The sequence below is a fragment of the Anastrepha ludens genome, chromosome 4 (genome assembly GCF_028408465.1).
Source record: "Anastrepha ludens isolate Willacy chromosome 4, idAnaLude1.1, whole genome shotgun sequence".
Classification (NCBI taxonomy): domain Eukaryota; kingdom Metazoa; phylum Arthropoda; class Insecta; order Diptera; family Tephritidae; genus Anastrepha; species Anastrepha ludens.
In genome coordinates, this window is record NC_071500.1 from 41090337 (window position 1) to 41105526 (window position 15190).

Below are 15190 nucleotides of genomic sequence, written 5' to 3' on the forward strand. Positions count from 1 at the left end.
AAGGATGAGATAATTCGGCACATTAATGGCATAGAATCTCAATTATGCCTCAGCGTTATCGAAAATTTGGACCATCGGATGGAGGTGTGCCGCCGAGGTCGTGGCGGCCATTTGTTCCAATTTGTTTCTTACGTAATTGAACTATACCAGTATTATCATAATAAAGAGAAATGACAATAATTTCCAAAAAAAATTGTATTTTTTTCAAAATCAACACCGGCCCTTAAAACTTAACCACCCTTTATTAAGAATTGCCAGGAAAGTAACAACCAATTGGAAACTCTCATGGCTCAGACTGCTTCAGGTTCTAAAAGGACATTTCACCAGCCGGCCTCTTAACCTCTGAAGACCAATTCAGTAAACAAACTTTAAATTTATGTAGCGTCACTAGAAATTCAAAGCAGGTGAAGCCAAACTGCCATTTGTCAACTTCTCATTCGAAAGAATGGGTATTTTATTGTGTCGCATCCTTCGAGTTTAAATAAAAGTAGAGAGGAATTATATTTGCTTGAAATTTCAAATTGTCACATTTCACTTAGGAGAGAAAAAACCCCAAAAGAAAAGAAAACTAAATTTAGAAAAACCAATCACATAACATTTTTGATAGCCATATAACTTTTTCAAATAGAGGAAAAAAAAGTTATAAAAATTAGCAATATTTTGACTTATGACAGGAAATTGGGAAAACAACGCTTATTGTTAGAAATAAATTTAGGTATAGGATTGCCTTGATTTCGTTGTATAGAGATCATTCCGCTATTCCAATTTTATACCACTTTTCTCAGCACGACCGACCACATAGAATGATATTTTTAAAATATGTGAAATCTCCTTTTACTTTTCTATACAAAAAAACTTTACTTTATTTTTTGAACCACCTCCACACGCAGAGCGCTGCCGTTGTTGCAGTTACAAACGTATTCGACAACATTGAAGATGTCTCTATAAGACGTATGGTTGTGCCAAAGGTAAAATCGGTGTTTGAAAAAAATCTTGCCGATCGAAAAATTGTGCAAAATGTTCTCATCTGCATTGAAGGGCTGATGGATAAACTGGAGCGAGCTCAGGTGAATAATACTTGCATATAAATATGTAAATTTACATTTATACTTATGCTAAGCAGCCTGTCTGGTAAGTTCTAAATATGTATGCAAATGTGTATATGCAAATGATTCTAAGTCGTAGATAGAGCAGAAAATGCACACTCGCGGTACTCTCGCATAAATACCCGCATATGTAAATGTAAATGTATAGGAGTTAAATTTATTTTTGAAAATAAAATAAATTTGTTGAAGTTTTATTTTTATTAGTTTTATTTTTATTAAAATTGAACAAGTTTGATTACACTTCAAAATAAATTTGTTCTTTACTCTTCAAGGTGACTTTGAAGACTACTTTTAACATTAAAAACTATACTTATTCAATTTATTTTAACAGTTAGATTTATACTTAAAATGAAGAGAGAAAGATTTCCCCATTTACTCTTACAACAATTACAACAATTAAATATATATTGTAACTTACATAGCTAATTATTACAGTTAGATAATGAAGAGAGCGAGAGCGAAAGGGGAAAGTTACTTATAATATATAACTCGCCTCTCCTTAAAGAATTCGAGTCTCGTCGAATCTTTTACAAATATACAATACGAAAATTTAATATGATTTAAATCACAACTTAACATAAAACATGAAATATATTTAAGTTCTTTAGGGGGTTGTTTTTTTCCAAGATAAATATTAAACTATATTAGCCGTAAATATTCATTTCTTATTCTATAGTTTACATTTAAAAAAAAAATAAATATAGTGTGATTTAATATAAAAAATATTAACGAATAGTTTTCCATGGTTTGTTCTACAAATCCATTTCCTTTTTTTATTCTTTTTTTTTATTTTTATTTTATTTTATAGACTTTAATGGGCGTCTAAATTGTGCAGTGTCTACTTTATTAGGGTTGCTGTGGTGGTATCTGTTAAATCTTTTAGCAGTTTTTTGTCTAACTGCAGTAGGATTTTTAATATATAAATTAGATCTTTGTAAATTAAGTGTAATATTTTCTCTTTTAATATTTTCTCTATCAATGGTTTTCTTTTTAGTTGCTTCAGATCTTACTTTAACCTCTTTTAAATTTATGTGTAACTTATTTATAAAATCAATTGGTTTTAATTTAGTCGTGCTGTGAATTGTATTATTATAGTAATTAATTGCTTTTAGTACTAATTCTTCAGAGTCATTAATATTTTCAGCGTTTTTTAATATTCTTATATGCTCTAAGAGAGTCGAATGCATTCTTTCTACATCTGAATTTCCTGTGTGCGAATTCGGTGTTGTAAAATGAGTTTCTATATTATTTTCTTGACAGAACAGCTTTATAAGTGCATTATTAAATTCATTATCCATAATAATTTTATCAGGTTTTCCTAAAAATGCGATTCGCTCTTCGATTTTAGTTTTAATTGTTACCATATTTTTGTCATTTAGTTTATGTGCCGTTCCTAATTTCGTAAATTTGTCTATTGTTGTCAAAAAACTAGTCTTTTGTATCTGAAAAATATCCATATGTACTATTTCATTTGGTTTTTCTGGTGTTGGAGTATGTTGAAATATTTTATTTATTGGTTTTCTGTCATATTTGTTTTCGTTACATATTCTGCAGTTATTACAATATCTATTTATAAATTTTAATAATTTAGGATTATAATAATTATCTTTTAATTCTTCGAAATTCTCCTGGATTCCTCTATGGTTACCTTTAATATGAATATCATCAATGATATTCAATAAAGATTCCTCGGATTCAATATCACTAGCAACTTTAGTACAATTTATGAAATTTATTTTATTGTTATTAGAAAATAATTCAATTAATTTGTTCTGTATTATATTATATTTATTATTGTCAAGCTCCGAGTATACCCCAATTTTTCCTTTTTTTATTTCACGTCTAAATAAATCATTCAAATAATGAGTATTATTTAAGTCATTCTCAGACACGTATATTATTTTATATTTTTTAAAAAGTATTTCGGTTTCTTTATTTTTATTTTTAACTATTCTTATTTGCGTCCTATATTTATTAACAATTTTATTTATTCTAAAGAAATTAATATTTACATTTTCTTCCGTACTATGATTTACTTCAACTCTGCTCAAAAAATCAGCTACCTTATTCTCCTTTCCCTGAATATATTCAATATCGAGATCAAATTCATCTAATAATATTTTCCATCGGATGATTCTAGAATTGGGCTCTTTAAGTGAATAAAGCCATTTCAAAGGCTGATGATCAGTTTGAACTAGAAACTTACGACCAAAAAGGTATGGACGGTAATATTTCACTGACCATACAATGGCTAATAATTCTTTTTCTAGCGTTGAGTAGTTTTTTTCATGTCCATTTAAAGTCCTACTGGCATAACTTACTGGTTTGCCATCCTGGCTTAACACCGCGCCAATAGCAGCATTGCTTGCATCCGTGGTCAATACAAATTTTTTATTAAAGTCTGGATAGCATAATATTGGTGGATTTGTTAAAATCTTCTTCAGTTTTTCGAGAGCGTCAATATAAGATTTGTCATTAATATCAATTTTACTATTTTTTTTTTTTTTTGTTTTTTACGAAGCAAATCTTTTTCTTATTTGCAATTCTTTTATTTTCGGATTAATTATTACACGTAATATTTTTTAGTTTAGTTTTTAGTTTTTAAGTTTACAAAAATTTCGCTTTTTGCCACACTTTAGTAATGTCCACTTGAATCATTTGCGGTTCACATCGGTTTGTTGAAAATTTTAACCTTTTCTTTTCCCGATTATCACTGGATATGTTTTAAATAACATATCCCATCCTCGTCGCCAGTTAAATTTATTTTTGAAAATAAAATAAATTTGTTGAAGTTTTATTTTTATTAGTTTTATTTTTATTAAAATGGAACAAGTTTGATTACACTTCAAAATAAATTTGTTCTTTACTCTTCAAGGTGACTTTGAAGACTACTTTTAACATTAAAAACTATACTTATTCAATTTATTTTAACAGTTAGATTTATACTTAAAATGAAGAGAGAAAGATTTCCCCATTTACTCTTACAACAATTACAACAATTAAATATATATTGTAACTTACATAGCTAATTATTACAGTTAGATAATGAAGAGAGCGAGAGCGAAAGGGGAAAGTTACTTATAATATATAACTTAGGTGCTTGTATGTATTTGTAGTCTGCAGCATTCATACCTACGAAAAATGTTATCCACATACCTTACAATCAGTTTTCTGTTATTTATATGTCAAATCATTTTCTTCAATATCAATATTGCTGCAAAAGGTTAAGAAAGAAGTCCTGCAGCTGCTTGGTGATGTTCGCATACCGGATCCGGATATTGTGATGCATACAGTTCGTAAGTATTTAACAAAATAACAGTATAAGCAATACATAAACATATGTAGATATGTATATGTTGGATCATCATGGTTCCTTTAAAGATTTTACGGGATATATTGTAGTATTTACATGTATATTATTATAGGACGTTCTATACTTTGTGTTCACAGAAGACAATGCTCCAGACACTTGAAAATAGGTATTGGCTGTCAAAAAAGAGAAAAACTGTTTGTGTAAAAACGTGATAATGTGTTGTTACTGTGTTTGCAAAACTGTCTCATGTAAATGTCAAGAAACTTAAACACATTAATTCTCGATGAAGAGTTACACAATTAAGCTAGAATTAAACAAGATCCAGTGGAAGCTGGCCTACAGTTATTGCGGCCAAAGCTATTATTGGTTAGTTGTCTCCAAATAATTTCAAAGGGTTTCCCAATAACAGGTGTTATTGGTGAATGGATTGCGTTATCGAGATGTGATTAACGATTTTTTATGGCCGGAATTGGATGGTATTGATCTGGACAACGTTTATTTTCAACAAGACGGCGCTACGTGCCACACAAGTAACGAAACCATTGATCTTTTACGGGAAAAGTTTCCGGAACGTGTTCTCTCTCGAAGAGGTGATCATAATCTCAAAGAATGGAGTTCGTGAGGCTATCGAGGACATAGGGCAGCCACTTTGCAATTCGGTTATGGAAAATTCCATGAAAAGGATATTCTCCTGTAAGCGTGGTCGAGGTGGTCGTTTGCCTGATGTTATTTTCCTCTATTAACGGCATACCTTCCTCTTTATAATGAAATAAACATCCGATCATTTATATTAAAAAATAACATTTTCTTTGAATATCAAAGTAACACCTCTTATTCGAAACCCTTATATTTATAGTTTCTTTTTTAGTTAGAAGTTGCTGGAACTATTGCAAAGTTTTTCTTCTAGCGAAATCATAAACAGTTTCAAACTATCTAACCCGGCTTCTGACAATGCACTCACCTAGCGCCTGCTGAGTTGACGGAAGCCTCTCTTTCCAGGAACAGATCACAGGTTCTCAGGTTAACCCTTTACTCTCATTTCGTGGTGAAACCGTCTCAATGGTCCCCTGTCTAACTAGCTCATCAGCCCTTTAATTTCCATCTATGATACTGTGACCGTGAACCCGAATGAACCTAATATCAAAGTACCTACTCTGATGCAGTCGAGAGGGAATTCACTAGTTCCGAACGCACCAACGAAGATCCCTAATTGCTGCTTGGCTGTCGGAATAAATATTTACTTCCCTTACTGCAGTTACAGAAGTAAGCCATTATTCCACTGTTCCTTTAATTCGGCTACCTCCGTTTGGAAAACACTACTGGGGTCCGGTAGCCTAAATTTGAACTTGAAGGCTATGCTGGCAGTTACATTCCGAAAATTCCTTGAAAAAAATACTTGAACCCGTACCCTAATTTAATTTAAGCAAATATCTATTTGACGATCTTAGAGAAAATTGCCAAATATGAGACTATACTAGTAATTGACACAGCAAGGAGAGCTTTGGTTGTGTAACTGTCTTTTTCTATTTTTGTTCTAATCCCATTGAAATGTTGGCGCTTTTAAAACATTTATGCTATGAAATATTTTGTATTTAATAACAAATAACTACGTTTCAATTGCTTGCAGATATTTATCACAAAATGGTTGCCGATAAAACGTATGGGCTGACGGTGGAAACGATGGCGATACACGTGCTTCCTTTACTGGTACCGCACACCGTTAATCCGGGCTTAAATCTCGAACAATATTGCATGCTGGTCGAGGTAAAATATATTTTTGCGCAAATATTTTAGCCTTGAATAGTATTTACTCGTGTGTTTATGCATTTTATATAATATTTACATGCAATATTGCATGGTGTTCAACGCTGTAGTACAAATTTGTGATGAAAAAAGTATATCAGAAGCAAATGCAAAGCTATTACGCAAACACCATCTGACAGATTGCGTTCAAATTTGTTTTGATAATTTTTGATGTTATAATTTTTAAAAACTTTATTATATACGGCAACCAGATAAGATCGATAGGAGACGAAATTTAAATAAAGCAAACATATAAAATTGACACTGGTTTTATTTTGAAGCTATGATACAAGCAACGTCATGGAAATGACCGCCTCGGCTTCGTTGGTAGTACTTCAAGCGGTCGATCCAATTTTTGATAGCTCAGTCCAATATTTGCAGTGTTATTTCGGCAATAACGTTTTGAACGTTGGCCTTAATCTTATTGAAAGTATTTCTGTTGTCAGTGTATAGTGAAGACTTGAAGTACAGCCAGAGAAAATATTCGTGCGCTCTCAAATCGTATGATTGCGATGGCCAATCGATGAACGCTCGCCATGAGATGACCGAGTATTTAAATTTCTCCTTCACAACTTCAAGTGTTACGAAAATCGGTTAATATGCTCTGTGCCGAAGACCATTGACCATTAACGGTAACGGTGTCGCCTTCCCCATTTCGAAAGGAATAAGGACCAAACAGGCAGTCCTTATAAATACATTAATGCTTGAAGGAACACTCGTGGATTATTCTCGCTCTAATAGCGCCAATGTTAACATAACCGTCTAAGCTGAAAATAGGCCTCCTCGGAAGAATAGTTTTAAATTATATTTACGTATTTGCAACTGAGCCGGAATTTCGACCATATTTTTTAATAGTTTCTTCGAGTCCGGTAAGGGGGAAACGACGCTTAGTAATACGATTGCATATACTGGATCTTTTGACAGCAATTGGCAGAACTATTACTGCTATATAGTCGCTTTATGTTATATTATTATCATTAGAAACTGTGAGGACTAAACTCGGTAGATTGAGCTTCTTCTTCTTGATTGGCCTTCCTCTTCCGCTGCTACCACCAGCTGGTACCACATCGAATACTTTCAGAGCCGGGGTCTTTGTATACATTCAGATGATATGACCCAGCCTACGAAGCCGTTGGATCTATATTCGCGGCGCTATGTCTATGTCGTCGTAAAGCTCATACAGCTCATCGTTCCATCGCCTGCGATATTCGCCGTTGCCAACGTGCAAAGGTCCAAAAATCTTACGCAGAATCTTTCTCTCGAACACTCCAAGCGTCGCTTCATCGGATGTTGTCATCGTCCAAGCTTCTGCGCCATACGTTAGGACGGGCATGATGAGAGTCTTGTAGAGTGGTACATTTGTTCGTCGAGAGAGGACTTTACTGTTCAATAGCCTACTTAGTCCAAAGTAGCACTTATTGGCAAGAGAGATTCTACGTCGGATTTCAAGGCTGACATTGTTATCGATGTTAGTGCTGGTTCCTAGATAAACGATGTCTCTCACAACCTCGAAATCATAACTGTCAACTGTGACGTGGGTGCCAACATGCGAGAGCGCCGGCTGTTTATTTGATGGCAGAAGGTATGTACTTCGTTTTGTCCTCGTTCACCACCAGCCCCATTCGATTTACTTCTTTGTCCATATTGGAAAAGATAGAACTAACAGCGCGTTTGTTAAGGCCGATGATGTGAATATCATCGACGTACGCAACAATTGTACGCTCTTATATAAAATTGTGCCTGAGCGATTAAGTTTTGCGGCTCGCACGATCTTTTCCAGCATCAGGTTAAAGGAGTGAAACGATTGAGGGTCAGCCTGTCCCAAACCTCGTTTGGTATCAAACGGCTCACAGAGGTCCTTCCCAATTCTGACGGCGCTGCTGGTATTGAGCAACGTCATTTTGCATAGCCGTATTAGTTTTGCCTCTATATTAAATTTAGACATCGCGGCATATAGGGAACTCCTTTTTATCCTGTCGAATGCAGCTTTAAAATCGTCAAGGAGATGATGTGTGTTGATTCTTCTTTCATGCGTGTTTGCCATAACTTGGCGTATTGGGAATATTTGGTCGCTTGTAGATTTTCCAGGTTTAAAACCACACTGATAAGGTCCAATCAATTGGTTGATGATGGGTTTCAACATTTCGCACAATACGCTCGCTAGAACCTTAGAAGACTGATTCCCCTGAAGTGGCCGTCGAAGCCGAATGGGTTGGTGTATGATAGTCACACCATAGATTGTAGTCGGAACTCGGACTACATAGGTTCGAATCTCTGTGATTCATCCACATGAAGGAAAATTGTTTTCTAATAACGATCGTCCCTCGGTAGGAAATGACAAGCCTCCGAGTGTATTTCTGCATGAAATAGCCCCTCATAAAAAAAATATCTACCGTTCGGAGTCGGCTTTATACTTCATTTGTGGAACAACATCAAGACGCACGCCACAAATAGGAGGAGGAGCTCGGCCAAAAAGGGTGTAAGCGTCAATTGTGTATATATATATTTATGTATGTATATTATTCCCCGGTAATTGGCACAGATTGTAGTATCACTCTTCTTATAGAATGAGCAGAGCACATTTCAATTCCAATCAGTAGACATGCTTTCCTCCGACCATATTTCGCATAGAAGCTGATGCATGCACCTTACCAGCTTTTCGCCGCAATGTTTGAATAGCTCAGCCGGCAGTTCGTAGGCTGCCATGGCTTTGTTGCTCTTTAGCCGCGTTGTTGCTATTCTCACTTCGCCATGTCGAGTAGTGGAACGACAGTTCCGTCGTGAACCATTAGGGTATCGAGATCTTCACATTCTCTCAGACATGCGCAGCTATCACTCTTTAACAAGTTCGAGAAGTGTTCCCTCCATAATTTAGGCACGCTCTGGATGTCAGTCACTAGTTTTCGTGCATTGTTTCTATCGGCCAGCATCCTAAGCTTCTTCTTCGGCGGTGATACGTAAAGAGCGAGAAATTTTGCTGCATTGCTCTTGTACTTTGCTCGAAAAAAACATTTATCAGGATATTACTCGACTCAACGGTAATTCGCAGCAGTAAAACTTCAGCAGCTCTAATATTGTGCATGATTTAGTGATTACTTTGAATAAAAGTCAAAGCTATGGCAGTTCTGCCTTTGTAGTTCTTACCATAGGAGGCACCTTGTTTCACGTAAAGATCCACAATGATTGGACTTCGACTAATCTAAAACTGAGTGCCTCTACTCAAGTGAACCAATAAGTCAAACATAATGTTACACGTGTTGAAGTTTTACTGCTGCGGAATACCGCTAGACGGAAAAATATTTGGATGCATATTTATTTTCGACAAAGCCACAGTCTTCACTTGAATTATCAAAATCCTTGGCTCACTAGATCAAATACGATTGCTTTAATATCATTCCTTAAAAATGATTGCATCTAATGAAGTGAACACGACTGTATGTGTGTAGGTGTAGGTGTATGTTTGTTTATGAATACAGTGACTGATTTGCTAAATCGTTAAAAGCATACAGAAATTCCAGTTAGTGTTGTTTTCTTGCATTTCTTGTTTATACATATTTACAAACATGCATATGTGTGGAGGCATGTATAGGGTTTTTCAGTAAGAGCGCTTCAACTTTTGAACTTTTTTGAATAAAACACAAACGGTTTGACTTTTTTAACTAATTTTTTTTTTATTATCGAGTTTGAACATATACATTTAAGTATGAGATTCGATTTCTTTTGCATGACCACCGCGTGCACGTTTTACGAAGTCCAATCGTTGAACCCAATTTTCGACCACTCTTTTGCATAAATCGGCCGAAATTCCACCAATTTCGCGTTCAATATTGGCTCTGAGCTCACAAATCGTCGCCGGCTTGTTACTGTAGACCAATGACTTCACATAACCCCAAAACGGGACGGCTTGTTAAATGGACCGTAAAATGGCCGTAATGCTCTTAAAGTAGCAGCAACAGAACGATTATTTTCATAAAAAATTTGCACGATTTGCAATCGTTGCTCAAGTGTGTAGCGTTCCATGATGAAATGTATACTAATGAAAAAAGTTAAAGCGCACCTATTGAACAACCCTATATGTACATGCATTTTTTTTTATCGAAACTCGCTTCATCAACTACTAGTTTTCCATTTCAATCATATCATATTCCATGTATGTACTAACAGGTGCTGCAAGAGATGCTCGAACAAATTGACCGACAGCAACGTATCAAATTGAAGCTTGACAATATGTCAATACCATCACCGGAATGTCATCGTCCATTGAGACATCAATTCTCTTCGGATACCATGAATGCACCACCATTCAATATACCCAATTTGCGAATCGATCAGCGAAAAACATCCAGTGCTGAGAATATGGCACAGAAGAACTCTGGAGGTATGTACATACATATAACACACACTTCTTCCCACACACATATGTACATGTAAATGCATTCGAAATCAAACGCAAATGCAAATAGGCATACTCAAATACTTGTTAGCTCGTACATATGATATGAATTCGTACCATACATACCCATATATGTACATATGCTGGGGAAACAAATATGCACATGCTTGTATGTACATATACTCGTATGTATGTATAGCACATGTGAATGCACATAAGTACACAACAAAACAGACATAAATTTGCAGTTTGTGTGTTTGTAAATACATTTGAAACAACAACAAGAAGCGAAATTTTATCAGATTTTGTTCGCTATATGTCCACCTTTTATTAATTTTAGTTCAAGTATCCGATTTTGTAACTATTTTTAGATAATGCGACCCTGCCAAGCATGACACAAAATCGTAGAACATTTTTTCTAATAACGCTCGCTCCTCGGCTGACATTGACAAACTTCCAAGTGAAAAAACTTCTGCCTAAATCCATCTGCCGTTCGAAAGTGGAATAAAGCTCCTTTTGTGAAAAAACGGCAAAACACCCACCTTAAATAGAAGCAAGACTTCTGTCAAACACTCAATGAAGGGTGTACATAAAAGGTCTTTCAAAAGTGAAGCCTAGATGTTAAAAGTGAATAATTCCTAGACGGTACCCTTTTTATGTTATCTTTGATATTTGTCGAGTAGGAAGATATACAATTTTAAACGATAGCAAAGCGCTTTAAAATTATTGAACCTTATTGTGATCTATGAAAATGGTCGATCTTTCAGAACAACATATCGCAAAATTCATGATTTTCTTTATGGAAATAATTGTCCGAAAGAGCCGGCAATCCAAAGATTGATTAAAAAATTTCAAGAAACTACAGTGCTTTTCAATAAGGGCGGGTAGATGTTGAAATGGAATAAAATGGCGTTTGCTGTGTGGCACGTAGCGCCATCCTGCCGGAACTACATGTCGTCTAGGTCCATATGGTTCAATATGGGCCATAAGAAATTGGAAGGGCCACCACGTCTACCGAAAAATGGGCGCAATGCGCGCAACGTTTGCGTTATTGAACACTCATTTTGATAATAAAGTTTTATCATTTGAACGTGCTGTTCAATCGTGTAACTTGCCATGATGATTTCGCATAAACAACTGAATAATAAACAAAAGATTTGACAGATGTCACCAAAACAAAATGGCTGCCACAGGGCGCCAAAATCGACCCGCGCCAATTGAAAACCCCTTTAGTTCTGTCGGGAATAGAAAAAGGTTCTTACTGATTTTACCTACAGACGTGATCATGGTGGGCATTTAAATGATGAAATTTTTTTCACATATAATTGTTAAGAAACCTCAAATAATCTTAGTTTTTACATGCATTTTTTTTAACAACACCTAGGCGCGTCTTTTGAGACATACTACTCGTACACATATACTTATAAATGTGTCAATTAATAAAAAATCTTTTTCACATCATTAAAAACTGGTATGTCTTTCGGCTATGCAATTAAATAGAAGCAGCAGGTAGTCCAACATAACGAAGCATGGATTCCAAACACTACCTGTTAACTGCCTGGCATAATTGAAAATGTCGAAAAAAGTCCAGTGAATCAAAAACTAAAATCCGCAGATTAAGGACAAAATGAGGATTAAAGCTTTTGAAAAAATATAAAAATTATTAAACATTATTAAATAAATACAAAACTCATAAATATGATGTCATGTTAAACCACCTTAAATTGCTCCTTCTGACTCCCGGACTGGTGTATCGTCTTCCAAGCAGAGATCTACGCTATAGACAAAGCAGCAAAAACGATGCAACTAATGGACCTACCTCCAGCTGACCTTACACTTTTTGTTGAAGTGCTTGCTCCCGCTTATCCAACAACACAACATCACACTTTGTTGGGTTCTCGGCCTCTCTGGAGTGGAGGGAAATGAAAGAGCGGCTCAGTGTGCAAGGAAAGGCTCTGAGCTTTTCCTTAAGCGAGTGATACAGGACATAAGCATTCTTCTAAACGAACTATACCTACACTGCGATTGACTTGAGCCTAATAGCAGGAACCAATAGAAAGTGGTCTTTGACGACTAACTGCAGGATTTCCAAAGCACTTTGAGCAAAACTGAATCTGAAAAGGACAAATTGTCTGCATGGATGCAATAGATCATGACTTCTGCAGGAGCTGTGGAGATGAAGAAGACATTGAGTCGGTACAACACCTCCTCTGTGATTTTTCTGCACTTCAAAATAGCCGTACTAAATATCTTGGTGATTACTTCTTTGAAGCCGTGGAAAATATCTGAGGAGGGATATCTTTAACAGATCCAAGTGGTATAAGCAACTTAGTTAGAGGATAGAAATCAGATGCCGGTATCATAATGGGCCTTAGGGCCACCGGGTGCTTTGTCTTTGTTGGCTAATCCAACCTAACGTAAAGCACTGAAAGGGCTGTAAAATCAAAGCCTGCATATAAGTCCGCTAGTCTTTTTCTTATGGGGTTGTGTGAAGTCGTAGGTTTATATCAATAAGATGTAATAGTCCAGTTCATTGCAGATTCAGATAGATTTATGCAGCAGAGTCATGGTAAATTGTACCTTTCGGGTACGTACTTTTAATACAATGGATTTTTAAAACAAGTAAAAGTCATAACTTTATCACCTGCTAGCAGTATGATTTCAAGTTATTCCGGGCTAATGGTCCTACAGTGCGTATACTTAATCAATTGCTTATTGCAATACAATTAAAGCATGCGATGCAAAACATGGTAATTCGGTATAATGGTTCTGCAAGGCTAAGTGCATCCCACCACTGTATTCACTCTTGCAATGTCAATAAAAGTGGCATTGTAAAATTGCCTTGTAAGGTCAAGGGCAAAGCAAAGGCTTAAGCTGATCTCCCTTTTAAGCTTCATCACAATTTTTGAAAACACACTATAAGGATGCGATATAACAGGATAAGAGGTATTTGGAAAAAAAAAATATATAATATATATGTGACCTGGTCTACGAAAAGGTACCTTACGTGCGAAAACAAGTTTTCGAGAAAACAGCAGTTAAAGTTTAAACTTCTGAAAACCCTTGTAACTTTTTTAAATATTAATATAATATTTTTCAATCCGGTTGGGCTTATTTTCTTCAGCATAGATCATAGTATCAACAAAATCACAGAAGCAGTGAAAAACGAAAGTTATAGAACCTGTTGGTTTATCTCTGGAGCGTCAGTGATATATTTATCGGAATATTCGCAGCTTAGTTTCAGATATAAGTAAATCAGATATTGAGGCTCCATTACCAAAACAACAGTTGGTATCGAAGAAATCTGAAGCTACGACATCAAAAAAGGAGTCTGCATCGAAGAAACGTGTGGCTGCATCATCAAAAAAAAAGTTGTCATCGGAAAAATGCATTGCTCCATTACCGATAAAAGAATTAGCACCAAAGAAACGAAAGGCAAAGGATAGTTTAGATGTTCTCAAACCTGACGCAGAAAAAAGTCCATCTTCTTTACATCCAATACGTAAACAAATTCTGAGAAAGACGGTGACGAAAAAAAATATAAAAACTTGAAAAACGTAAATTTTTGTGCATAATATTTTATAATAATGTTTTTTTATCTTAGAAGTCGATATAAATTATTTAGTTTTTAAATAGAATCAGTTTTTTTGTATTTGTACTATTCTTTCTCTTCACTATGAAAAACCTTTTAATAAACTTGTCAAAAAATCAAAGACCCTAAAATCCCCGACTAAAAAATTGCAAACGAATCCGATGAATTTTGAGTTTCGAAAACCATATTGGATCCATCATTTAGAATCTTTTAAATTTGATATTGGATTCGTAATTAGCGACACCAAAAACCCCTAAGTAACGAGTTTAGAAAGAATTCGATGCATTTTTTTAAATTTGTCCGCCATATTGCATCAGCTATTTTGATTTTTTTAAATTTCACAACAGATTCGTAATCAGCGACCTCCAAAACCCCCGAGTGAAAAGTTTCAAGCGGATCTGATGAATTTTGAAAAAATATGTCCGCCATATTGAATTTTTGAAATCTGATATCAGCAACGCCAAAAACCCCCGTGTATTGAATCTTAAGAGAATCCGTTAAATTTTAAAAAACATGTCCGACATATTGGATCCGCCATTTTGATTTTAAATAATCTCACTTCATATTCATATTCAGCGACCTCGCAAACCCCCGAATAACAGTTTTTAAATCTTTTAATTAACTTTTGATGTTGAAACAATGCCACAATTCGTGATAAAAATTTTGACAAATCCTTAAAAACCACCTTTTACAAAGTTATGAATACATTTTTCATAACAAATTTGTTGAAAACAGACTTGAGACTTTTTCGTATTTGTACTTTTCTTTTTTTTTACTTTTAACAAACTTTTAAACAAATTATGACTTTCTGGTTTTCGCCATTTTAAAGAGCCTTTCACACAATATTCGAATCAACAAAAAAGTGAAAAATGATTTTTTGACACGTAAGGTACCTTTTCATAGACTAGGTCACATATATGTATATATAATATGTGAGTTTTATCTCAATAATTTCTTAGAGGTTATTTATTTAGTAAATGATA

General features: G+C 34.9%; 1 protein-coding gene across 1 annotated transcript in view; it reads left to right on the forward strand.

Moving 5' to 3' along the window:
- Nucleotides 1–15190, forward strand: part of LOC128862065 (uncharacterized) — a 354012-nt gene that overhangs the window by 140981 nt on the left and 197841 nt on the right. The window contains exons 12-15 of the mRNA XM_054100472.1: nt 891–1067; nt 4330–4402; nt 6047–6183; nt 10387–10600. Coding sequence (XP_053956447.1) covers nt 891–1067; nt 4330–4402; nt 6047–6183; nt 10387–10600 — 601 coding nt within the window. The remainder of the gene's footprint in view (nt 1–890; nt 1068–4329; nt 4403–6046; nt 6184–10386; nt 10601–15190) is intronic.